Source organism: Oncorhynchus mykiss, chromosome 14, assembly GCF_057628025.1.
Source record: "Oncorhynchus mykiss isolate SJ-2025 chromosome 14, ASM5762802v1, whole genome shotgun sequence".
Classification (NCBI taxonomy): domain Eukaryota; kingdom Metazoa; phylum Chordata; class Actinopteri; order Salmoniformes; family Salmonidae; genus Oncorhynchus; species Oncorhynchus mykiss.
The window spans coordinates 41,625,308-41,647,528 of NC_143035.1; the positions used below are offsets into that span (position 1 = coordinate 41,625,308).

General features: G+C 45.0%; 1 protein-coding gene across 1 annotated transcript in view; it reads right to left on the reverse strand.

Moving 5' to 3' along the window:
* Nucleotides 1-21,941, reverse strand: part of LOC110487959 (endoplasmic reticulum-Golgi intermediate compartment protein 1) — a 44,206-nt gene extending 22,265 nt beyond the window's left edge. Inside the window, exons 1-3 of the mRNA XM_036943561.2 lie at nucleotides 21,525-21,941; nucleotides 7,050-7,111; nucleotides 589-661 (exon numbers count right to left, since the gene is read on the reverse strand). Coding sequence (XP_036799456.1) covers nucleotides 589-661; nucleotides 7,050-7,111; nucleotides 21,525-21,544 — 155 coding nt within the window. The 5' untranslated portion in view covers nucleotides 21,545-21,941. The remainder of the gene's footprint in view (nucleotides 1-588; nucleotides 662-7,049; nucleotides 7,112-21,524) is intronic.
* Nucleotides 21,942-22,221: the final 280 nt, after the last annotated feature.

Sequence of the window (22,221 nt, forward strand, 5' to 3'; positions counted from 1 at the left end):
ATCTGGTCTACCTGGTTAAATAAAGGAGATCTGGTCTACCTGGTTAAATAAAGGTGATCTGGTCTACCTGGTTAAATAAAGGTGATCTGGTCTACCTGGTTAAATAAAGGAGACCTGGTCTACCTGGTTAAATAAAGGTGATCTGGTCTACCTGGTTAAATAAAGGTGATCTGGTCTACCTGGTTAAATAAAGGTGATCTGGTCTACCTGGTTAAATAAAGGTGAAATAAAACTATTTTTATTTTTATGAACAGAGTTGAGTGGAGACGAGTGTGTGGCCGGTATCTCAGACGACACGGAGTGAAGGTAACCTGACCCTAGACCTGTGGTTAAGACAGGAGATATGGTGCTGTACTGTACTTACAGTTGATTGGCTATGAATGACGCCTGTTCATACGTCTGGATGTGGGGGGTATTTCTGTGTGTTTTAGGGAAAACCCCAGATGAAGACCAAGAGCCAGAACAATATAAAGTTTAATTAACTTCCACTGAATGTCTCTGAGTTTTAAACCAGGAAATAATGTGCTCATCGGGTACTTTTAGTATTTAATGTGTCAGTGGAGGTAGAGGAGGTGTGTACGTACTTACATTTCAGTGGCTATGAATCCCTTCAGCTCAGAGAGGAACAGGAACAACATGAAGACACAGCAGATAATGGACACTGTGGAGGGGAGAGGAGGGAGGAGAGAAGGGGAAGGAGGAGAGGAGAGGAGAGGAGAGGAGAGGAGAGGAGAGGAGAGGAGAGGAGAGGAGAGGAGAGGAGAGGAGAGGAGAGGAGAGGAGAGGAGAGGAGAGGAGAGAGGGATATCCACAGTTAGATTTGTTTATTGAGCGATACACTGCTATTAAACCAAATAAAGGATTTTGGGCTGAGACCCACCCCACTATGGGCTGCAGTCCATCAGCCTAAAACTTCTAGAACCTTCTAAAACTTCCGTAATCTACTAGAGAATAACCCTCCAATGAGCAGTAGTTTCTAGCCTTGGCCCAGTCCATTACTAATGAGCAGTAGTTTCTAGCCTTGGCCCAGTCCATTACTAATGAGCAGTAGTTTATAGCCTTGGCCCAGTCCATTACTAATGAGCAGTAGTTTCTAGCCTTGGCCAAGTCCATTACATATTTATAGCTACGTTAGGTAAAAACCTGCAGTCAACCTGTGCAACATGTTAGGAGATAAAGGAGATCACGTTCTTTCTCTCACCGGCCACATTATTTGACACTATGAGGCTCACCGTAGTTCCCCAGAACAGTTGAGTCAGTCAGGAGTTCTGTATCTACTGGTGAGTCTCTGTTGTACGGCACACATGAGGTGATGACGTTACACTTGAATGTAATTCACTACTGAATGTAATTCACTACTGAATGTAATTCACTACTAAATGTAATTCACTACTAAATGTAATTCACTACTGAATGTAATTCACTACTAAATGTAATTCACTACTAAATGTAATTCACTACTAAATGTAATTCACTACTGAATGTAATTCACTACTAAATGTAATTCACTACTGAATGTAATTCACTACTAAATGTAATTCACTACTAAATGTAATTCACTACTAAATGTAATTCACTACTAAATGTAATTCACTACTGAATGTAATTCACTACTAAATGTAATTCACTACTAAATGTAATTCACTACTAAATGTAATTCACTACTAAATGTAATTCACTACTAAATGTAATTCACTACTAAGTGTTTTCTATCAGATATCTGTAGCTGCCATTTTGTCCCTGTGCTTCCGTTCTTCCCCCCTCTGCTCTGAGTACACATGCTGCTCTTCCTATAAACCTATGCATCAGCTCTAATATGGTAATGAGTGTTTTGAATTAATCATCGCCTTAGAAATCGCTGTGACCATGTTTTCCACTCAGTTTCATCCTGTTGTTCAACTTCTCTATTCAAATTGTTCATCACAGTGAGGTGAGTTTTAAAAGAATGATACTGTTTTAAATGTATTTGCAATGTCAGAGTGGTAGGAGAGACAATAGAGCGCTGAGTAGCAGCCCAGCGGACCGGCAGGTAGCCCAGCCCAGCGGACCAGGGTCTGTAGAAGGGGGGAGAGGAGGGTCTGTAGAGGGGGGGAGAGGAGGGTCTGTAGAGGGGGGGAGAGGAGGGTCTGTAGAGCGGGGGAGAGGAGGGTCTGTAGAGGGGGGAGAGGAGGGTCTGTAGAGGGGGGAGAGGAGGGTCTGTGTAGAGGGGGGGAGAGGAGGGTCTGTAGAGGGGGGAGAGGAGGGTCTGTAGAGGGGGAGAGGAGGGGCTATAGGGAGGAGGGCAGGGCTATAGGGAGTTCACTGTGTTCTACCAGAGGAAAACAATGTAGCATAGCCATTCCTTATCGATATGAAAGAAATGGCTACTTACTGTAAGTACTAGAAATACTATGGTATCAATATGGTATCCTACCATCTGGTATAATACATGGAATCTGTGCCATATTTCTTTACACTAATTAAATAGCTTTTAGTCTTCACAAAGAGACAAGGGGTGCCCATCTGAGTACGTTCTGTAGGGGTCAGTGGTCAAAATAGAGTTGGAAAAGACTAGAGAGCGAGAGAGAGACTCACTCAGCCTCAATGACATCATAAGAATGTGACCTACCTCCGGTGATGTCAGAGGGCAGGAGATCTTTGTGGGCTATACTCAGCCTTGTCTCAGGATGGTAAGTTGGTGGTTGAAGATATCCCTCTAGTGGTGTGGGGGCTGTGCTTTGGCAAAGTGGGTGGGGTTATATCCTGCCTGTTTGGCCCTGTCCGGGGGTGTCATCGGACAGGGCCACAGTGTCTCATGACCCCTCCTGTCTCAGCCTCCAGTATTTATGCTGCAGTAGTTTACGTGTCGGGGGGCTAGGGTCAGTTTGTTATATCTGGAGTACTTCTCCTGTCTTATCCGGTGTCCTGTGTGAATTTAAGTATGCTCTGTCCCTGTCCCCTCTCGGAGGACCTGAGCCCTAGGACAATGCCTCAGGACTACTTGGCATGATGACTCCTTGCTGTCCCCAGTCCACCTGGCCGTACTGCTGCTCCAGTTTCAACTCTTCCGCCTGCGGCTATGGAACCCTGACCTGTTCACCGGACGTGCTTCCTGTCCCAGACATACTGTTTTTAACTCTCTAGAGACAGCAGGAGCAGTAGAGATACTCTGAATGATCAGCTATGAAAAGCCAAATGACATTTACTCCTGAGGTGCTGACCTGTTGCACCCTCAACAACTACTGTGATTATTATTATTTGACTCTGCTGGTCATCTATGAACTTTTGAACATATTGGCCATGTTCTGTTATAATCTCCACCCGACACAGCCAGAAGAGAACTGGCCACCCCTCATAACCTGGTTCCTCTCTAGGTTTATAATCTCCACCCCTCATAGCCTGGTTCCTCTCTAGGTTTCTTCCTAGGTTCTGACCTTTCTAGGGAGTTTTTCCTAGCCACCTGCATTGCTTGCTGTTTGAGGTTTTAGGCTGGGTTTCTGTACAGCACTTTGTGACATCGGCTGATATAAGAAGGGCTGTATAAATACATTTGAATGTCAACCGTGTTTACATTCTCCCTTGATGTCATCAGGGATGGGCCAATGATGAATCAACGCTGGTAATGATTAGTAAACTGAAACAAAACAACCACATAGCTGATCTCCTAGTAATCCCCGTGTATAATCACTGTCAGGCGCCTGACACGGTGACAGCCTGGTGACAAAACAGGAAAACAACATGACAGAACAAAGAAACAAAAGATTCCACCGGATACCAGAGGACTGACTGACAGTTCTAGAATGCCTGAGGGCTGAGGGGGCGGGGCACAGGAAATCATTAACATTCTCTTACACACGGTTGTGTTTCCCCTGAGTAATTACAGGTATCCACCTAGCCAGTGGTGTCATGTGTTTAATAAGGAAGTTCAGGGGCACGTGCCCACTCAGATGTGTCCTGTTCTAACGTTTTCAGATGTTCAATTACAAACATTTATATTTTAAGCCCAACGTTTAATTAAAATGATTTAGGAAAATAAATGATTTAAACCCCCCCCCCCCCCCCATTCTCCCTAGAGATGCCTGGGCAGGATACATCTAGTGTGTGCAGTATGGGCAGTGAAGTAAGCATGGTGGGAATCACCCACAGGGGTGGGGCACATTGATCTTCGGTTATATTAAAAACCGAAAACATTTGCCTCCATTTTTTTTCTAAATTGTGCAGAATTGCAGGAAACTAAACATTTCTCTCTTCGCTGTCACGACGGGGGGGCAGCTAGAATGGTTTTCTTGCAAGGTGGGGGGGGGGGGGGCTGGTTTGGATGTGGCAATTTAAAAAAAAAAAGTATTTATTTAACATTTGTTTAACCAGGCAAGTCAGTTAAGAACAAATTATTATTTACAATGACGGCCTACACCGAGCCAAACCCAGACGACGATGGGCCAATTGTTCGCCGCCCTATGGGACTCCCAATCACGGCCGGGGGTGATACAAACTAGATTGGAAACAGGGTGTCTGTAGTGACACCTCTAGCACTGAGATGCCTTAGACCACTGAACCAGGGTCTGTAGTGACGCCTCTAGCAATGAGATGCCTTAGACCACTGAACCAGGGTCTGTAGTGACGCCTCTAGCAATGAGATGCCGTGTCTTGGACCGCTGAACCAGGGTCTGTAGTGACGCCTCTAGCAATGAGATGCAGTGCCTTAGACCTCTGAGCCAGGGTCTGTAGTGACGCCTCTAGCAATGAGATGCAGTGCCTTAAAGCTACCCACAAGCTACAGCGGCTACGATAAGCTCCATTGTTGAGGGCCCAACAGCGGCCCCCCACGATGAGCTCTATTGTTGAGGGCCCAACAGCGGCCCCCCACGATGAGCTCTATTGTTGAGGGCCCCACAACGCCCCCTCACGATGAGCTCTATTGTTGAGGGCCCAACAGCGGCCCCCCACGATGAGCTCTATTGTTGAGGGCCCCACAACGCCCCCTCACGATGAGCTCTATTGTTGAGGGCCCTACAGCGGCCCCTCACAATGAGCTCTATTGTTGAGGGCCCCACAGCGGCCCCTCACGATGAGGTCTATTGTTGAGGGCCCCACAGCGGCCCCTCACGATGAGCTCTATTGTTGAGGGCCCCACAGCGGCCCCTCACGATGAGCTCTATTGTTGAGGGCCCTACAGCGGCCCCTCACGATGAGCTCTATTGTTGAGGGCCCCACAGCGGCCCCTCACGATGAGCTCTATTGTTGAGGGCCCTACAGCGGCCCCTCACGATGAGCTCTATTGTTGAGGGCCCTACAGCGGCCCCTCACGATGAGCTCTATTGTTGAGGGCCCTACAGCGTATGATTTGATTTTAGCTGTCAGTGATGGGCAGGAAGTGTGCCTAGATAACCTACGCAGAAAAATATATATATATATTTTTGACATAATCATTATGCCCAATTCGATGATGCTAGATTGCAGGCAAAAGCTGTTTCTGGTGATTAAAAAGTTAGAATTTAGATTTTTTTCAATTAGTTAGTTAATTCTCTAACTATTTGGCTAAGGTGTATGTAAACTTCAACTGTACATACCTGCACTCTGACAGGTGAGTAGACCAGCTGAACCATGAGGTGACAGGTACAGTTGTGGCCAAAAGGTTTGATAATGACACAAAAATGAATTTTCACGAAGTCTGCTGCCTCAGTTTGTATGATGGTAATTTGCATATACTCCAGAATGTTATGAAGAGTGATCAGATGAATTGCAATTAATTGCAAAGTCCCTCTTTGCCATGCAAATGAACTGAATCCCCAAAAAACATTTCCACCGCATTTCAGCCCTGCCACAAAAGGACCAGCTGACATGGTGTCAGTGATTATCTTGTTAACACAGGTGAGTGTTGACGAGGACACGGCTGAAGATCACTCTGTCATGCTGATTGAGTTCAAATAACAGACTGGAAGCTTCAAAAGGAGGGTGAAGCTTGGAATCATTGTTCTTCCTCTGTCAACCATGGTTACCTGCAAGGAAACACGTGCCGTCAAATGCTTTGCACAAAAAGGGCTTCACAGGCAAGGATATTGCTGCTAGTAAGATTGCACCTAAATCAACCATTTATCAGATCATCAAGAACTTCAAGGAGAGCGGTTCAATTGTTGTGAAGAAGGCTTCAGGGCGCCCAAGAAAGTCCAGCAAGCGCCAGGACCGTCTCCTAAAGTTGATTCAGCTGCGGGATCGGGGCATCACCAGTACAGAGCTTGCTCAGGAATGGCAGCAGGCAGGTGTGAGTGCATCTGCACACACAGTGAGGCGAATACTTTTGGAGGCTGGCCTGGTGTCAAGAAGGGCAGCAAAGAAGACACTTCTCTCCAGGAAAAACATCAGGGACAGACTGAAATTCTGCAAAAGGTACAGGGATTGGACTGCTGAGGACTGGGGTAAAGTCATTTTCTCTGATGAATCCCATTTCCAATTGTTTGGGGCATCCGGAAAAAATCTTGTCCGGATGAGGACACGGTGAGTGCTACCATCAGTCCTGTGTCATGCCAACAGTAAAGCATCCTGAGACCATTCATGAGTGGGGTTGCTTCTCAGCCAAGGGAGTGGGCTCACTCACAATTTTGCCTAAGAACACAGCCATGAATAAAGAATGGTACCAACACATCCTCCAAGAGCAACTTCTCCAGGAATCCAGGAACAGTTTGGTGACGAACAATGCCTTTTCCAGCTTGATGGAGCACCTGTCATCAGTCAGGATGTGGCCCAGAACTTAATTGACAGCATGCCAGCGAGGATGGCAGAGGTCTTGAAAAAGAAGGGTCAACACTGCAAATATTGACTCTTTGCACCAACTGCATGTAATTGTCAATAAAAGACTTTGACACTTATGAAATTATTGTAATTATACTTCAGTATTCCATAGTAACATCTGACAAAAATATCTAAAAACACTGAAGCAGCGAACTTTGTAAAAATTAATATTGTGTCGTTCTCAAAACTTTTGGCCACGACTGCACATACCTGAACTCTGACAGGTGAGTAGACTAACTGAACCATGATAAGTGTGTGTGTGTGTGTGGAGGGCTACTCACCCACAGCTCCTGTGTACGTGGGCTGGGTCAGGTCTTTGGGTACTTTCCTGTAGATATCCAACCTAATGGAAGAGAAAGAGGGAGGGGTTAGAAAAACAAAAACCAGCAATGAACGGGGTTTACAAGATGACAGAAAGGACACACGATCAGTTAGGTGCAACTTTAGGTGCAACTTTAGGCACTCTATCATGTAGGACCTATCGTCCTTTAGGTGCAATCACTGAGAGCATTACAGTGATTATCTCAATACCACAAGGATGACGCGAGTGAAGTTTAGTCTTGAGCTGTCGGTTGGTTATCTTGGAATGTAGCAGGGAATCATTCTTAAAAAGCATGACTTATTTAGTTTATATATAAATACTACCAAATAGGGCAATCTTCTGTATAACACCCTTGTCACAACACGACTGATTGGCTCAAACGCAATAAAAAAGGAAATAAATTGTTCAAATTAACAAGGCATGCCTGTTAACCTCGCTGGGGTCCCACCTGGCGTCCCACCTGGCCAATAGCCAGGGAAAATACAGGACGCCAAATTCAAATAAATTACTATAAAAATCAAACTTCCATTAAATCACACATTTAAGATACCAAATTAAAGCTACACTTGTTGTGAATCCAGCCAACATGTCAGATTTCAAAAAGGCTTTTGGGCGAAAGCAAACAATGCTATTATCTGAGGATAACATCATAGTAAACAAAGAGAGAAACCATATTTCAACCCTGCAGGAGCGACAAAACGCAGAAATAAAAAATATTAAAAAAAATATATATAATTCATGCCTTACTTTTGACGAGCTTCTTTTGTTGGAATATGTCCCATAAACTTCACAAATTGTCCTTTTGTTCGATTAATTCCGTCGATATATACCCAAAATGTCAATTTATTTGGCGCGTATGATCCAGAAAAACAGACTGTTTTCAACTTGTTCAACGTGACTACAAAATATGTCAAAAGCTACCTGTAAACTTTGCCAAAACATTTCAAACTACTTTTGTAATACAACTTTAGGTATTTTTTTACGTAAATAATCAATAAAATTAAAGACAGGATGATCTGTGTTCAATACAGGAAGAAAACAAACTGAAGCATGCTTTCTGGTCACGCGCCTCTAACAGTACACTTCAAGTGACCCTCGTTCAAGATGGCCGTACTTCTTCATTACACAAAGGAATAACCTCAACCAATTTCTAAAGACTGTTGACATCCAGTGGAAGCAATATGAACTACAAGAAGGTCCCTTAGAAATCTGGATTACCAATGAAAACCCATTGAAAAGAGTGACCCCACCCCAAAAATCTGAATGGTTTGTCCTCTGGGTTTCGCCTGCTGAATAAGTTCTGTTAAACTCACAGACATGATTCAAACAGTTTTAGAAACTTCAGTGTTTTCTATCCAAATCTACTACTAATACTATGCATATCTTATGTTCTGGGGATGAGTAGCAGGCAGTTGAACTTGGGCATTTCATCCGGACGTGAAAATACTGCCCCCTGTCACCAAGAAGTTAACTTCTTTAGGGTAGGGGGCAGCATTGGGAATTTTGGATTAAAAGTGTTCCCAAATTAAGCTGCCTGCTACTCGGTCATAAAAGCTACAATGTGCATATAATTAGTAGATTTGGATAGAAAACACTGAAGTTTCTAAACATTTTGAATCATGTCTGTGAGTATAACAGAACTCATATGGCAGGCACAAACCTGAGAAGAAATCCAACCAGGAAATCTGAGGTTTGTAGTTTTTCCAACTCAGCCCCTATCGAATACACAGTGGGATATTGGTCATGTTGCACTTCCTAAGGCTTCCACTAGATGTCAACAGTATTTAGAAACTGGTTTAAGGGTTCTACTATAAAGGAGGGGCTCATAAGAGCTATTTGAGTGAGTGCCACAGCCTCAGTCTCACGAGCTCACGGGAAAGGTAGCTACGTTCCACTTCATTTCTGAAGACAAAGGAATTGTCCGGGTGGAATATTATTGAAGATTTATGGGGGCAGCATTTCCACTTTTGGATAAATAGCGTGCACAATTTCAACTTCCTGCTAATCATGCCAGGAATATATTATATGCATATGATTAGTAGGTGTGGATAGGAACACTTTTCATCCAAAATTCCCAATACTGCCCCCTACCCTAAAGACGTTAACTTCTTGGTGACAGGGGGCAGTATTTTCACGTCCGGATGAAATGCCCAAATTCAACTGCCTGCTACTCATCCCCAGAACATAAGATATGCATAGTATTAGTAGTAGATTTGGATAGAAAACACTGAAGTTTCTAAAACTGTTTGAATCATGTTTGTGACTATAACAGAACTTATGTTGCAGGCAAAACCCAGAGGAAAAACTGTTCAGATTTATATATTTTTTTGCCTCTGACCGTTCCCTCAGTTGTCTTTGCCAAGGGATATTTGATAGCGACCATTTTACAGTTCCTATGACTTCCACAGGATGTCACCAGTCTTTGGAATTGGGTTGGAGTTAATCATTGGTGAAACGAAGAAGAGGCACATCCTGGAACAACATTACACTGTTGATAGTTACGCAAGAGGGAAAATGGTGCATGTTTTGTTTACTTTCTCTATTGAATACAGATTCCCCCGTCTACAATTTGATCGATTATTAACGTTTAAAAATACCTAAAGTTGTATTACAAAAGTAGTTTGAAATATTTTGGCAAAGTTTATAGGCAACTTTTGAAATGTTTTATAGTGACGTTGTGTTTTGGAAAGCTGTTTTTTTCCGGATCAAACCTGCTTTATAAATGAACATTTTGGGTATATATGGACGGAATTAATCAAAAAAAAAGGACCAATTGTGATGTTTATGGGACATATTGGAGTGCCAACAAAGAAGCTTGTCAAAGGTAATGCATGTTTTATATTTTATTTCAGCGTTTTGTGTAGCGCCTGCTACGCTAGTTCTTTTGTTTACAACTGGTTCAGGGGGTGCATGCTATCAGATAATAGCTTCTCATGCTTTTGCCGAAAAGCATTTTTAAAATCTGACATGTAGGCTGGATTCACAACGAGTGTAGCTTTAATAGAGTACCCTGCATGTGTGATTTAATGAAAGTTTGAGTTTTATCTCGTTTTATTTGAATTTGGCGCTATGCATTTCCCGAGGCTATTGGCCACTTGAGACGCTAGCGTCTCACTATCCCCAAGAGGTTAAAGATTGATTCTAAACATCGTTTGACATGTTGCTACGAAATGTAACGGAACTTTGACTTCGTCTGCTCCTAGTGAAAGCGCGCCATGAATGTGGATTACTGGACTGAACGCGCAAACAAAAGGAGCTATTTGGACATGAATTATGGACATTATCGAACAAAACAAACCTTTATTGTGGAACTGGGATTTCTGGGAGTGCATTCTGATGAAGATCATCAAAGGTAAGTGAATATTTATAATTCTATTCTGACATCTGTTGACTCCAACATGGCGGATATCTGTTTGGCTTGATTTGGGCTCTGAGCGCTGTACTCAGATTATTGCTTTTTCGGTAAAGTTTTTTTTTTTTATCTGACACAGCGGTTGCATTAATTAAGGAGAAGTGTATCTATAATTCTGTGCATAATACTTGTACTTTCATCAACATTTTATGAGCATTTCTGTAAATTGATGTGGCTCTCTGGATGTTTTGGAACTACTGAACGTAACGCGCCAATGTAAAATCAGATTTTGGGATATAATTATTTACTTTACCAAACAAAACATACATGTACTCTCTTTGGTTGGAAAATGACTGAATGCTTTCTGTGACTAGTTGCTGACCTAACATAAATGATATGTTCTGCTTTCGCCGAAAAGCGTTTTTGAAATCGGACACTGTGGTTGGATTACCGTGAGTTTTATCTTTAAAATGGTGTAAAATACGTCTATGTTTGAGGAATTTTAATTATGGTACTTCTGTTGTTGTTTTGAATTTGGCGCCCTGCAGTTTCACTGGCTGTTGAGAGGTGGGACGCTAGCCTCTAGGTTCATTGAAATACATTCCAGGTGACTACCTCATGAAGCTGGTTGAGAGAATGCCAAGAGTGCAAAGGGTGGCTACTTTGAAGAATCTCAACTATATTTTCATTTGTTTAACACTTTTTTGGTTACTACATTATTCAATATGTGAAATTTCATATGTTTGATGTCTTCACAACGTAGAAAACAGTGAAAATAAAGAAAAACCCTGGAATGAGTTGGTGTCCAAACTTTTGACTGGTACTGAATATAAATGATGACTGCAAAAACGTTGGGACTTCTGGGATCCCATTTTCCCCCAATTTGTTTTTCTTTCTCAAAACCATTAAAACCTCTAAATACTACATCTGGATGAATCTGAGGTGTTGGTTCATAAGGAGACGAAGTGTGCAGATGATTTTGAGCTTGAGTGTTACATATGTAAAGAAAGTTGTTAATAGTTCCCTTGTTTTTAGAGATATCAATACCACATGCTGTAAAAAAATCAGATTTTTGATTTGTCAATAACTCAGCCATGTTTTGAGCAATCCCTTAGTTTTTATCAAACTAGGTTAAAAGACATGAGCCGAATTTGGTCATTTAAACACCACTTCTGGTTGTAAATTTGGATATGAGGATTTAAGTGAGACTGCTTTTAACAGCGCCACCTATAGGCCAACCGGTGGCATTCTGTTTAACCAAGCTTCTGAGTACCAAATTTAGACAAAAAGTGACCAACCTATGCTTGAGATATTTGACAGTTATTTGAAAGAGAGAGAGAGACAGAGAGAGAGGAGAGGAGAGAGGTGGTGAGAGAGGGGGGGGGTATTTTCAGCACATTTTATATTCCCAGAATACTTTGCAGCATTACTGAAGAGCAGTGGAATGTTAGCTCTGAAACACAGCCATGACAAACAGGCCCAGACAGCCTCACACATTCCTGAAATCTGACCCCAGCAATGACCTATTAACCCCCAACACACAGACAGCCACATGGAAAAGTACACAAGACACACCAAACATCTGAACACACATACCCACACCATTCAGCATTGGCCTCAATGTACAGGAAGATGTGTCTAGTCGGGTCAGCATTGGCCTCATTGTACAGGAAGATGTGTCTAGTCGGGTCAGCATTGGCCTCATTGTACAGGAAGATGTGTCTAGTCGGGTCAGCATTGGCCTCATTGTACAGGAAGATGTGTCAAGTCGGGTCAGCATTGGCCTAATTGTACAGGAAGATCTGATCGTTGCTAATTTGCTACTAAAACTAAAGTCAATAACACATCAAGACAGTGTGTTCTATGCTACTAGAGGACCCAGGAACCACTGCTCTAGGACTACTACAGGACCCAGGAAACACTGCTCTAGGACTACTACAGGACCCAGGAAACAGTGCTCTAGGACTACTACAGGACCCAGGAAACACTGCTCTAGGACTACTACAGGACCCAGGAAACACTGCTCTAGGACTACTACAGGACCCAGGAAACACTGCTCTAGGACTACTACAGGACCCAGGAAACACTGCTCTAGGACTACTACAGGACCCATGAAACACTGCTCTAGGACTACTACAGGACCCATGAAACACTGCTCTAGGACTACTACAGGACCCAGGAAACACTGCTCTAGGACTACTACAGGACCCAGGAAACACTGCTCTAGGACTACTACAGGACCAGGAAACACTGCTTTAGGAATACTACAGGACCAGGAAACACTGCTCTGGGACTACTACAGGACCAGGAAACACTGCTCTAGACTACTAGAGGACCAGGAAACACTGCTCTAGGACTACTACAGGACCAGGAAACACTGCTCTAGACTACTAGAGGACCCAGGAAACACTGCTCTAGGACTACTACAGGACCAGGAAACACTGCTCTAGGACTACTACAGGACCAGGAAACACTGCTCTAGACTACTACAGGACCAGGAAACACTGCTCTAGGACTACTACAGGACCCAGGAAACACTGCTCTAGACTACTACAGGACCCAGGAAACACTGCTCTAGGACTACTACAGGACCAGGAAACACTGCTCTAGGACTACTACAGGACCCAGGAAACACTGCTCTAGACTACTACAGGACCAGGAAACACTGCTCTAGGACTACTACAGGAACCAGGAAACACTGCTTTGGACTACTACAGGACCCAGGAAACACTGCTCTAGACTACTACAGGACCAGGAGACACTGCTCTAGTACTACTACAGGACCAGGAGACACTGCTCTAGGACTACTACAGGACCAGGAAACACTGTCCTAGACTACTAGAGGACCAGGAAACCCTGCTCTAGACTACTACAGGACCAGGAAACACTGCTCTAGGACTACTACAGGACCAGGAAACACTGCTCTAGGACTACTACAGGACCCAGGAAACACTGCTCTAGGACTACTACAGGACCAGGAAACACTGCTCTAGGACTACTACAGGACCAGGAAACACTGCTCTAGACTACTACATGACCAGGAGACACTGCTCTAGGACTACTACAGGACCCAGGAAACACTGCTCTAGACTACTAGAGGACCCAGGAAACACTGCTCTAGACTACTAGAGGACCCAGGAAACACTGCTCTAGACTACTACAGGACCAGGAAACACTGCTCTAGACTACTACAGGACCAGGAAACATTGCTCTAGACTACTACAGGACCCAGGAGACACTGCTCTAAGACTACTAGAGGACCCAGGAAACACTGCTCTAGACTACTACAGGACCCAGGAAACACTGCTCTAGACTACTACAGGACCCAGGAAACACTGCTCTAGGACTACTACAGGACCAGGAAACACTGCTCTAGGACTACTACAGGACCCAGGAACGACTGCTCTAAGACTACTACAGGACCAGGAAACACTGCTCTAGGACTACTACAGGACCAGGAAACACTGCTCTAGGACTACTACAGGACCAGGAAACACTGCTCTAGACTACTAGAGGACCCAGGAAACACTGCTCTAGACTACTAGAGGACCCAGGAAACACTGCTCTAGACTACTAGAGGACCCAGGAAACACTGCTCTAGACAACTACAGGACCAGGAAACACTGCTCTAGACTACTAGAGGACCCAGGAAACACTGCTCTAGGACTACTACAGGACCCAGGAAACACTGCTCTAGGACTACTACAGCACCCAGGAAACACTGCCCTAGACTACTAGAGGACCCAGGAAACATGGTCTTGACATGTTGAGTTCTCTAGGGCAGCTAGCTAGTTGGATGTAGAGTGAAACATGGTCTTGACATGTTGAGTTCTCTGGGGCAACTAGCTAGGTGGATGTGGAGTGTGGCAGCTAGCTAGTTGGATGTGGAGGGGGCAGCTAGCTAGTTGGATGTGGAGTGGGGCAGCTAGCTAGTTGGATGTGGAGTGGGGCAGCTAGCTAGTTGGATGTGGAGTGGGGCAGCTAGCTAGTTGGATGTGGAGTGGGGCAGCTAGCTAGTTGGATGTGGAGTGGGGCAGCTAGCTAGTTGGATGTGGAGTGGGGCAGCTAGCTAGTTGGATGTGGAGTGGGGCAGCCAGCTAGTTGGATGTGGAGTGGGGCAGCCAGCTAGTTGGATGTGGAGTGGGGCAGCCAGCTAGTTGGATGTAGAGTGGGGCAGCTAGCTAGTTGGATGTGGAGTGGGGCAGCTAGCTAGTTGGATGTGGAGTGGGGCAGCTAGCTAGTTGGATGTGGAGTGGGGCCTGGTTGGGTTCTCTGGGACAGCTAGCTAGTTGGATGTGGAGTTCTCTGTGACAGCTAACTAGTTGGATGTGGAGTGGGGCAGCTAGCTAGTTGGATGTGGAGTTCTCTGGGACAGCTAGCTAGTTGAATGTGGAGTGGGGCAGCTAGCTAGTTGGATGTGGAGTGGGACAGCTAGCTAGTTGGATGTGGAGTGGGACAGCTAGCTAGTTGGATGTGGAGTGGGACAGCTAGCTAGTTGGATGTGGAGTGGGGCAGCTAGCTAGTTGATGTAGAGTGGGGCAGCTAGCTAGTTGGATGTGGAGTGGGACAGCTAGCTAGTTGGATGTGGAGTGGGACAGCTAGCTAGTTGGATGTGGAGTGGGACAGCTAGCAAGTTGGATGTACAATGGGGCAGCTAGCTAGTTGGATGTGGAGTGGGGCAACTAGCTAGTTGGATGTGGAGTGGGACAGCTAGCTAGTTGGATGTGGAGTGGGACAGCTAGCTAGTTGGATGTGGAGTGGGACAGCTAGCTAGTTGGATGTGGAGTGGGACAGCTAGCAAGTTGGATGTACAATGGGGCAGCTAGCTAGTTGGATGTGGAGTGGGGCAACTAGCTAGTTGGATGTGGAGTGGGACAGCTAGCTAGTTGGATGTGGAGTGGGACAGCTAGCTAGTTGGATGTGGAGTGGGACAGCTAGCTAGTTGGATGTGGAGTGGGACAGCTAGCTAGTTGGATGTGGAGTGGGACAGCTAGCTAGTTGGATGTAGAATGGGGCAGCTAGATAGTTGGATGTAGAATGGGGCAGCTAGATAGTAGGATGCAGAATGGGGCAGCTAGATAGTAGGATGTAGAATGGGGCAGCTAGCTAGTAGGATGTAGAATGGGGCAGCTAGCTAGTAGGATGTAGAATGGGGCAGCTAGCTAGTAGGATGTAGAATGGGGCAGCTAGCTAGTAGGATGTAGAATGGGGCAGCTAGATAGTAGGATGTAGAATGGGGCAGCTAGCTAGTTGGATGTGGAATGGGGCAGCTAGATAGTAGGATGTGGAGTGGGACAGCTAGATAGTAGGATGTGGAGTGGGACAGCTAGCTAGCCGGATGTAGAATGGGGCAGCTAGCTAGTTGGATGTGGAGTGGGACAGCTAGCTAGTTGGATGTAGAATGGGGCAGCTAGCTAGTTGGATGTGGAATGGGGCAGCTAGATAGTAGGATGTGGAGTGGGACAGCTAGCTAGCCGGATGTAGAATGGGGCAGCTAGCTAGCCGGATGTAGAATAGGGCAGCTAGCTAGTAGGATGTAGAATGGGGCAGCTAGATAGTAGGATGTAGAATGGGGCAGCTAGATAGTAGGATGTAGAATGGGGCAGCTAGATAGTAGGATGTAGAATGGGGCAGCTAGCTAGTAGGATGTAGAATGGGGCAGCTAGCTAGTTGGATGTAGAATGGGGCAGCTAGCTAGTTGGATGTGGAGTGGGACAGCTAGCTAGTTGGATGTGGAGTGGGGCAGCTAGCTAGTTGATGTAGAGTGGGGCAGCTAGCTAGTTGGATGTGGAGTGGGACAGCTAGCTAGTTGGATGTGGAGTGGGACAGCTAGCTAGTTGGATGTGGAGTGGGGCCTGGTTGGGTTCTCTGGGACAGCTAGCTAGTTGGATGTGGAGTTCTCTGTGACAGCTAACTAGTTGGATGTGGAGTGGGGCAGCTAGCTAGTTGGATGTGGAGTGGGACAGCTAGCTAGTTGGATGTAGAATGGGGCAGCTAGCTAGTTGGATGTGGAGTGGGGCAACTAGCTAGTTGGATGTGGAGTGGGGCAACTAGCTAGTTGGATGTGGAGTGGGACAGCTAGCTAGCCGGATGTAGAATGGGGCAGCTAGCTAGTTGGATGTGGAGTGGGACCGCTAGCTAGTTGGATGTAGAATGGGGCAGCTAGCTAGTTGGATGTGGAATGGGGCAGCTAGATAGTAGGATGTGGAGTGGGACAGCTAGCTAGCCGGATGTAGAATGGGGCAGCTAGCTAGCCGGATGTAGAATGGGGCAGCTAGCTAGTAGGATGTAGAATGGGGCAGCTAGATAGTAGGATGTAGAATGGGGCAGCTAGATAGTAGGATGTAGAATGGGGCAGCTAGATAGTAGGATGTAGAATGGGGCAGCTAGCTAGTAGGATGTAGAATGGGGCAGCTAGCTAGTTGGATGTAGAATGGGGCAGCTAGCTAGTTGGATGTGGAGTGGGACAGCTAGCTAGTTGGATGTGGAGTGGGGCAGCTAGCTAGTTGATGTAGAGTGGGGCAGCTAGCTAGTTGGATGTGGAGTGGGACAGCTAGCTAGTTGGATGTGGAGTGGGACAGCTAGCTAGTTGGATGTGGAGTGGGGCCTGGTTGGGTTCTCTGGGACAGCTAGCTAGTTGGATGTGGAGTTCTCTGTGACAGCTAACTAGTTGGATGTGGAGTGGGGCAGCTAGCTAGTTGGATGTGGAGTGGGACAGCTAGCTAGTTGGATGTAGAATGGGGCAGCTAGCTAGTTGGATGTGGAGTGGGGCAACTAGCTAGTTGGATGTGGAGTGGGACAGCTAGCTAGTTGGATGTGGAGTGGGACAGCTAGCTAGTTGGATGTGGAGTGGGACAGCTAGCTAGTTGGATGTGGAGTGGGACAGCTAGCAAGTTGGATGTACAATGGGGCAGCTAGCTAGTTGGATGTGGAGTGGGGCAACTAGCTAGTTGGATGTGGAGTGGGACAGCTAGCTAGTTGGATGTGGAGTGGGACAGCTAGCTAGTTGGATGTGGAGTGGGACAGCTAGCTAGTTGGATGTAGAATGGGGCAGCTAGATAGTTGGATGTAGAATGGGGCAGCTAGATAGTTGGATGTAGAATGGGGCAGCTAGATAGTAGGATGCAGAATGGGGCAGCTAGATAGTAGGATGTAGAATGGGGCAGCTAGCTAGTAGGATGTAGAATGGGGCAGCTAGCTAGTAGGATGTAGAATGGGGCAGCTAGCTAGTAGGATGTAGAATGGGGCAGCTAGCTAGTAGGATGTAGAATGGGGCAGCTAGATAGTAGGATGTAGAATGGGGCAGCTAGCTAGTTGGATGTGGAATGGGGCAGCTAGATAGTAGGATGTGGAGTGGGACAGCTAGCTAGCCGGATGTAGAATGGGGCAGCTAGCTAGTTGGATGTGGAGTGGGACAGCTAGCTAGTTGGATGTAGAATGGGGCAGCTAGCTAGTTGGATGTAGAATGGGGCAGCTAGCTAGTTGGATGTGGAATGGGGCAGCTAGATAGTAGGATGTGGAGTGGGACAGCTAGCTAGCCGGATGTAGAATGGGGCAGCTAGCTAGTAGGATGTAGAATGGGGCAGCTAGATAGTAGGATGTAGAATGGGGCAGCTAGATAGTAGGATGTAGAATGGGGCAGCTAGATAGTAGGATGTAGAATGGGGCAGCTAGCTAGTTGGATGTAGAATGGGGCAGCTAGCTAGTTGGATGTAGAATGGGGCCACACATTCTAAATGAGATTGTTAAATGTTCACAAACCAAAAAAGGTCTTTCGACTTCAGATCATTGTCAACTCATAATAAACTCTGATCTTCCCCTGTGTTTGGGAGTTAAAATGGCCCCCCTATTCCCTACAGCAGTGGTTCCCAGCTCAAGTCCTACAGTACGCACAACAGTATACTTTTTGTATTGTAGCCCTGGATAAACTCACCTGATTCAACTCATTGAAGGTCTAAATGATTAGTTAACAAGTAGAATCAGGTGTGTTTGTCAAGGGCTACAACAAACTGTACTGCTGGTAGTACTGGAGTAGGGAACCACTGCCCTACAGGGCCCTGGTCAAAAGTAGTGCACTATGTAGGGAATAGAGTGTCATTTTGGACAAAACCAGTATCAGCGACATTCCCATAACGAGGTGTCTCACAGGTGGGTCAGTATTTAAGGTGCAACTGTCTTGACGCAACATAGCAGGTTCTAAAGTACACATGCTCTTACCAGGGTCTTGTGTCGGGTAGAATGATTATCTTGATTCAACATTACACAACTTGAAGCCGCTCTTACAGCTCAAGGCAGCCAGGCAAGTCCCAGCCCTGATGGCAAGCAGTGTGCAAACAATGGCTGTGAGATTTGGAACCCGTATACCCAGCCTGGTCTCAGAACATTTCGTATTATTCTGTACATAAATCTGAACCACTACTTTTACTCTATGTAATGTTTCTTATGGTATGTATTAATTTATGGATGTCCATCTATTTCGTATAATATGTTACGAATTACACTTTGTACGATATGTTACGAATTGGAAAATGTATGATATTCTTCACGAATTCTAGCTAGGTGGCTAACGTTAGCTAGGCTAGGGGTAGCTAAAAAGTAGTAAGTAGTTAAAAAGTTGGTCAAATGCTAAAGTTGTCAATGAGGAGATTCGAACTTGCAACCTATGGATTGCTAGACGTTCACGTTATATGCCCACTCATCCACCACCCTACTTTCGTTTTTGCCTTAAGTAACTATCGGTCTTATGTAACCATACCAAACGTAACATACACTATATATACACAAAAGTATTTGGACACCACTTCAAATGAGTGGATTTGGCTATTTCATCAAATCTAACACACACAGCCATGCAATCTCCATAGACAAACATTGTCAGTAGAATGGCCTTACTGAAGAGCTCAGTGACTTTCAACGTGACACCGTCATAGGATGCCACCTTTCCAACAAGTCAGTTGGTCAAATTTCTGCCCTGATAGAGTTGCCCCCGGTCAACTATAAAGGCTGTTATTGTGAAGTGGAAACATCTAGGAGCAACAACGTCTCAGCCATAAAGTGGTAGGCCACACAAGCTCACAGAACGGGACCACCGAGTGCTGAAGCACATTGCACGTAAAAATCATCAGGACCCAGCAAACTGCCTCTGGAAGCATTGTCAGCACAATAAGTGTTTGTCGGGACCAAGCCTAAAATCACCATGTGAAATGCCAAGCATCGGCTGGAGGGGTGTAAAGCTCGCTGCCAATGGACTCTGGAGCAGTGGAAACGCGTTCTCTGGAGGGGTGTAAAGCTCGCTGCCAATGGACTCTGGAGCAGTGGAAACGCGTTCTCTGGAGGGGTGTAAAGCTTGCTGCCAATGTACTCTAGAGCAGTGGAAACGCGTTCTCTGGAGGGGTGTAAAGCTCGCTGCCAATGTACTCTAGAGCAGTGGAAACGCGTTCTCTGGAGTGGTGAATCACGTGTCACCATCTGGCAGTCCCACGGACAAATCTGGGTTTGGCGGATGCCAGGAGAACACTACCTGCCCCAATGCATAGTGCCAACTGTAAAGTTTGGTGGAGGAGGAATAATGGTCTGGGGCTGTTTTTCATGGTTCAGGCCCCTTAGTTCCAGTGAAGGGAAATCTTAATGCTACAGCATACAATAACATTCTAGACGATTCTGTGATTCCAACTTTGTGGCAACATTTTGGGGAAGGCCCTTTCCTGTTTCAGCATGACAATGCCCCTGTGCGAGGTCCATACAGAAATGGTTTGTTGAGATCAGTGTGGAAGAACTTGACTGGCCTGAACTAAACCACTTCAAACACCTTTGGGATAAATTGGAACGCTGCCAGGCCTAATCGCACAACCTCACTACTGCTTGTGGCTGAATGGAAGCAAGTCCCTGCAGCAATGTTCCAACATCTAATGGAAAGCCTTCCCAGAAGAGTGGAGGCTGTTATAGCAGCAATGTTCCAACATCTAGTGGAAAGCCTTCCCAGAAGAGTGGAGGCTGTTATAGCAGCAATGTTCCAACATCTATTGGAAAGCCTTCCCAGAAGAGTGGAGGCTGTTATAGCAGCAATGTTCCAGCATCTAGTGGAAAGCCTTCCCAGAAGAGTGGAGGCTGTTATAGCAGCAATGTTCCAACATCTAGTGGAAAGCCTTCCCAGAAGAGTGGGGGCTGTTATAGCAGCAATGTTCCAACATCTAGTGGAAAGCCTTCCCAGAAGAGTGGAGGCTGTTATAGCAGCAATATTCCAACATCTAGTGGAAAGCCTTCCCAGAAGAGTGGAGGCTGTTATAGCAGCAAAGGGGGGACCAACTCCATATTAATGCCAATGCTTTTGGAATGATGTGATTGACGAGCAGGTGTCTACATACTTTTGGTCATGTAGTGTAGTTTACTAATTTGAGTGTCCCGGATTTACTTTTACTATGTTACGTCTAGTCTATGAGACCAGCCTGGTATAACGTGTATATTGGCGTGCACTTGACCGCAGTCTCTTGGCGCTGTAGGTCCAACAGAGTATGAACCAGTACTCTACATCCTACAGATGAGTCCTCATCGTCTCTCCTTCGTGCACCGGAGTAGAATCATAATATAGGTGAAAGCATAGGTCATGACAGAAACAATGGCTGATATTAAATGGACCAACAAAAGGAGAGAAAAAAGTATTTGGATATTTACAAAATAAATAACATACTGCATAAATAATACAATGTAAGACAACAATAGCCTATCATTTAACGTATGTGTAATATAATAGCCTATTAGGTTTTATTTCACAATTAAAAGTTTAGGTGTCTTTTATTAGTGTTTTTCAGAATGATAGCCTGTTAGCCTAGATGCTAAATAGTTCGTCTGAATGGGCATCTCTTCAGGCAAAACGGGTATACTTTTTGGACAATCTACTGACTCAATAAAACTGCAACTGCCCGCAGATACAATATAATAATACCTGTTGTAGCAACTATCATACCGTTAACTTGTTGGCTAGTAAACTTGGAACAAGAGGATAGCAGGGGATTCTCTATATACAGAGAAGACAATTTGTGTAATTTAAGCCTGAAAATTGTGAACCAAAATCATTTTACTCACCTCCTCACATCGAAAACCATGATGTTTGCACGTTTTAGATGAGTATATTAAAACAATTCAGTTAACGGAAAATCAACACAGATTTCTCTACAATCCTACCGGTTGTTCGTCGTTACCGGGTTGACGTCAGTTTAGGACGCTTTGCCAAAATCCTATTGGTTGAATTCACTTCCTGGTTGAAAGATTCTCCTTCCGTTCTTTTAAATTAAACCAGACCGTAGAGCTGTGTTAAAATACTCATACTAAACCACACTATTTGTAACGTGATTGGGTATATAGTATGATTATTGGTCATAGTATGGATGTAGTTAGTATGCCAAAAGTTCCCCGATGTCTTACTAAAATCTCCAAAATATGAAGTTGACACGCAGAGGACACTATTTCCGTACGTTAGGGCCCATAATGCACTTCTTCAGGAAATTGACGTGGCTTCACATGGTTTGCAAATTTGAAGGAAATGGCGGAAAATATGCAGTCGAAGTCCGACGAGAGCGGATACAAATCCTTTACTTTAACTAATTATGACAAATGTTAAGAACATGTTGAGCAATGTAATAAAGTAATGACTTTAAAGTTACTTACACTTTATGTTGGCTGACAATTTGTTAGTTACGCTATCCATACAGCAGTATGTACTGGTATGTTAGCTACTGTTAGGTACCTAACTGTAGTTGGTTACTAATACATAGAATTTGCC